Source organism: Tachypleus tridentatus, chromosome 6 (assembly GCF_004210375.1).
Source record: "Tachypleus tridentatus isolate NWPU-2018 chromosome 6, ASM421037v1, whole genome shotgun sequence".
Classification (NCBI taxonomy): domain Eukaryota; kingdom Metazoa; phylum Arthropoda; class Merostomata; order Xiphosura; family Limulidae; genus Tachypleus; species Tachypleus tridentatus.
Window position 1 is genome coordinate 1,639,544 of NC_134830.1, and position 4,968 is coordinate 1,644,511.

Consider the following 4,968-nt stretch of genomic DNA (forward strand, 5'->3'; position numbering starts at 1 on the left):
GTTAAATGATTATATTATTTTTTAGGTTAAAAGTTTAAACATTACACTAATTGTCACAATCAAACATCAGTAATTGGTATTTTTTATAGAACTTTAACTAAAAAGATTCTATGCAGTTAAAGATTTCTGAAAAATAAAATGAAACCGTGTTTGAGAAAGACAATGTGTAACATTTTAAAAACAGTCTTTATTTGTATATTTCTTATTGAGAGTTTTAACAAACACTTTTGACATTAAAGAATATGAAATTATTTAATAAGTTGTTTGTAAAGTGGTTTGTAGACTGCACATTTTACACTCTTGTATATTTTTTACAGACTACAGAAGTAGGCTTCATGTGAAGAATACACAGGTTAGAATTCACACACACATATATAGACCAAGGCCAGTGAAATCCACGTATATGTAGACTACAGTGGTTAGAAACCACCCACATGTATATAGACTAATGCAATGAAGTTCACTCATGTATAGAAAACAGACTATAGTATTTCCATATGTATAGTTTACGGATAGAAAATACACAGACTACAGGAGCTATAAATATACATATATGAATTCCAAAAATATATATATAAAGCTTAGAGACAGTAAAATCTATATATATGTGGACTGCAGATGGTAAACTGCACACTACACATAGGTAGAATCCATACAGACAGTAGAAATGAAACATGTAGGCTACATATACCCAACATATGTCATTTTCATAGATAAAGTAATATTCTAAGGTTGCTCAGTTTAACTGAATAACAGATAAAGTCACACATTTCTGTTAACGTGTGTAATTCTAAGTATATACAGCTGCACTTTGCTTTAAGATAGGATAACTACTGTACGTTTATTTTCAGTACCTTTAACATAGTCTTCTATTGTGGTTCGTTTTATTTATTTCTATATTGTTTCTGTCCATTTTATGAATGGTTTTATCACTTGGGCAGTTTGTTTAAGTCATTATTTAAGTCTACATAAGAAAAGATTCTTGACTTTAAAATGGTGTGTGAACTTTAAGTCACGTCTGTTAAGATGTTGACACTTCACTACACAAGAGTTTCTCTGTTTTAGAAGTGTTTAGGCAACCCCTTAACTAGAGTATAAAGAGCATCTAGTTTGCTTATGTGGCCATGAGGTAAGTCATGAAGCGGAGAGCTACGTGGCCTGTAACCCCAGTATGGCTCCTTAACTCCATGGTAAATGAAAGGTTTTGTATCCGTGTACCCAGGACATTGGGCAGGATTTTCTTGACAGTATTCTCGACCCAGAGCCTTCACGTATCCGAAGCCTTTTTCGACCTGCGCGAAGGGGTTACTTCCATACTTCACTCCAAAGCCATACGTGAACAACTCCCATGGACCTTTGCCGTAATTTTCCGGGGAGTCGAATTGGGCTCTCTTTTCATAGATGATAACGGATTTTGACAAATTCTCAATTGGATTCTTTTGGTCTTTATTATAATCATGAAGTTTTGTTGAAGACAAGCCTTTGTTTTCATGTTTGGATGCACAGACCCAGATTGCTTCCTGACACAAAATAAATCCCTGGAGAGAAAAACACAGAGCATTTTATGAATAGGAGAGAAGAAAAATATAAATCATGAACAGGAGAATAAAAAACATAAATGATGAACAGGAGAGTAGAAAAACATAAATCATGAACAGGAGAGTAGAAAATACAACAAGTTATGAACGGGAGAAGACAATAACGGAAGTTAGGAACGGGAGGAGATAAAAACAGAAGATAGGAACGGGAAAAAATAAAAACGGAAGTTAGGAACGGGATGAGATAAAAACGGAAGTTACGAACGGGAGGAGATAAAAACAAGTTAAGAACGGGAGATAAGAGAAAGAGAATTTATGAACAGGAGAGGAGAAAACAGAACAAGTTATGAACGGGAGGAGATAAAAACAAGTTAGGAACGGGAGAAGATAAAAACAAGTTAGAAACGGGAGTAGATAAAAACGGAAGTTAGGAACGGGAGGAGATAAAAACAGAAGATAGGAACGGGAAGAAATAAAACGGAAGTTAGGAACGGATGAGATAAAACGGAAGTTACGAACGGAGGAGATAAAACAAGTTAAGAACGGGAGATAAGAGAAAGAGAATTTATGAACAGGAGAGGAGAAAACAGAACAAGTTATGAACGGGAGGAGATAAAAACAAGTTAGGAACGGGAGAAGATAAAAACAAGTTAGGAACGGGAGGAGATAAAAACGGAAGTTAGGAAAGGGAGGAGATAAAAACGGAAGTTAGGAACGGGAGGAGATAAAAACGGAAGTTAGGAACGGGAGGAGATAAAAAACAGAAGTTAGGAACGGGAGGAGATAAAAACGGAAGTTAGGGACGGGTGGAGATAATAACGGAGGTTAGGAACGGGAGGAGATAAAAACGGAAGGAAATAAAAACGGAAGTTAGGAACGGGAGGAGATAAAAACGGAAGTTAAGAACGAGAGGAGAAAAAACGGAAGTTGGGAACGGGAGAAGATAAAAACAAGTTTAGAACGGGAGATAAGAGAAAGAGTAGTTATGAACAGGAGAGAAGAAAACAGAACAGGTTATGAACGGGAAAGATAAAAACAAGTTAGAAACGCGAGGAGATAAAAACAAGTTAGGAACGGGAGTAGATAAAAAAACGGAAGTTAGGAACGGGAGGAGATAAAACGGAAGTTAGGAATGGGAGGAGATAAAAACGGAAGTTGGGAACGGGAGAAGATAAAAACAGAAGTTAGGAACGGGAGATAAGAGAAAGATAATTTATGAACAGGAGAGGAGAAAACAAAACAAGTTATGAACGGGAGGAGAGAAAAACGGAAGTTAGGAACGGGAGGAGATAAAAACGGAAGTTAGGAACAGGAGGAGATAAAAACGGAAGTTGGGAACGGGAGAAGATAAAAACAGAAGTTAGGAACGGGAGATAAGAGAAAGAGAATTTATGAACAGGAGAGGAGAAAATAGAACAAGTTATGAACGGGAGGAAATAAAAACAAAAGTTAGGAACGGGAGAAGATAAAAACAGGTTAGGAACGGGAGGAAAGAAAAACGGAAGTTAGGAATGGGAGGAGATAAAAACGGAAGTTAGGAACGGGAGGAGATAAAAACAGAAGTTAGAAACGGGAGATAAGAGAAAGAGAACTTATGAACAGGAGAGGAGAAAACAGAACAAGTTATGAATAACGGGAAAAGCAATTAAAAATAGGAGAGAAGAAGATCATGAATTTTTTAAAGAACTTAATATAAGTAAGTAATAAGACAAACGAATTAATAAAATATGGATACAGTAAGTTCTGTGTTTTATGTGAAAAGCCACATTAGACCATCTTCTCTGTCCACCATGGTGAATCTGGTCGGCAAATTTACGATGTACCACAGAGAGAAAACAATAATAACTATGATCTAATAAATATCATTGTAAACTTAGATAAAAACAAATAATTCTAAATAATTATACAATCTTGACATAACTATGTTTCTGATGGATGAATGGATAGATGAACAAGGATAGTGATTAGTCTATTATATAATAAAACATTCACGAATTGTACATTGAACGACAGTCGTTACTGAATGGTCTGGCATGGTCAAGCGTGTTAAGACGTGCGACTCGTAATCTGAGGGTCGCGGGTTCGCATCCCCGTCGCACCAAACATGCTCATCTTTTCAGCCGTGGGAGCGTTATAATGTAACGGTCAATCCCACTATTCGTTGGTAAAAGAGTAGCCCAAGAGTTGGCGTGGTGATGACTACTTGCCTTCCCTCTAGTCTTACACTGCTAAATTAGGGACGGCTAGCACAGATAGCCCTCGAGTAGCTTTGTGCGAAATTCTAAAATAAACAAACAATCGTTACTGAAATTCTTTTTAATTTCTATACGAAGTATTTCAAAAGTTGATCAGAATTAAAAGAAAAACCTAATTACGACACGTTGATGATGTAGTTTCTATCTGGCCTAACAATAGAATATATTGGTGGACATTTTCGTCACTAGAGCAGAAAAAAGACTTGTTATTTGTATCTATAGAAAACCAACAAACCGTTTAAGCTAGGATTATTCTTTTTTATCTCTCGTGGCAACATTTAAAACATCAATTATAACTTTAATGTTTTTAAGAACTTACAGAATAACTCACTGATGTACTATTAATATTGAATTAAAAACTTTAGTATCGAATACTGATCTTACCAAAGCAATACGTATAGGGACCATTATGTGAGTTGGAAATCTTAAGATGTGAACGCACTACACCACTCTTGTAGAACTCTGTAGAAACTCTGGTTCATTTAGTTTACTCTGGTTGAGGTTGAACCAAAATGTATCTAGGTTAATATCGACCTACATGTAGCAGAGAATGTTTGTTTGGAGACAAGAACTTCGATATTGGAACAATGGAAATGACAGGTGGAAACTGACTACAGAGAAAAATATGCTGATAACAAAAGAAATATGAAACTTAACCAATATTGAAACTGGATACTTTTGTAGGTGATAAGTTTTCGTGTTTGTTTTCTTTAGCAGTAGAGAAGAAACTACTATTCATTACTAACGATTTATCATGAAAATAAAAATATGAGAATATCCAAGTGAATGTTTACAATATGAGAATATCCAAGTGAATGTTTACAATATGAGAATATCCAAGTAATGTTTACAATATGAGAATATCCAAGTGAATGTTTACAATATGAGAATATCCAAGTAATGTTTACAATATGAGAATATCCAAGTGAATGTTTACAATATGAGAATATCCAAGTAATGTTTACAATATGAGAATATCCAAGTGAATGTTTACAATATGAGAATATCCAAGTATATGTTTACAATATTATTACATATTACTATAAATAAGCGATGTTAGCTGTTACATATTATAATTTATCTTTGACGAGTCTCCGATATATTATGTTACGTATTACGATTTAAAATAGCCTGGAATTTTAGTTTTAATTTAGTAATTTATGGAATGTCAATAT

At 34.7% G+C, this 4,968-nt stretch overlaps 1 protein-coding gene across 1 annotated transcript; it reads right to left on the bottom strand.

Moving 5' to 3' along the window:
• Window positions 1–272: 272 nt before the first annotated feature.
• Window positions 273–4,280, bottom strand: LOC143254467 (uncharacterized). The gene is made up of 2 exons (XM_076509648.1): window positions 4,178–4,280; window positions 273–1,538 (listed from the first exon to the last, which is right to left on the bottom strand). The coding sequence occupies exons 1-2, from the start codon at window positions 4,199–4,201 to the stop codon at window positions 1,062–1,064; spliced, it is 501 nt and encodes a 166-aa protein (XP_076365763.1). The 5' UTR covers window positions 4,202–4,280; the 3' UTR covers window positions 273–1,061.
• Window positions 4,281–4,968: the final 688 nt, after the last annotated feature.

Excerpts from the sequence above, each read along its gene's own strand:
- LOC143254467 (XM_076509648.1), bottom strand. The coding sequence starts at position 4,201 with ATGGTCCCTATACGTATTGCTTTG. Across the intron at positions 1,539-4,177 it reads TCCCTATACGTATTGCTTTG|GGATTTATTTTGTGTCAGGA; the intron begins GTAAGATCAGTA and ends TTTTCTCTCCAG.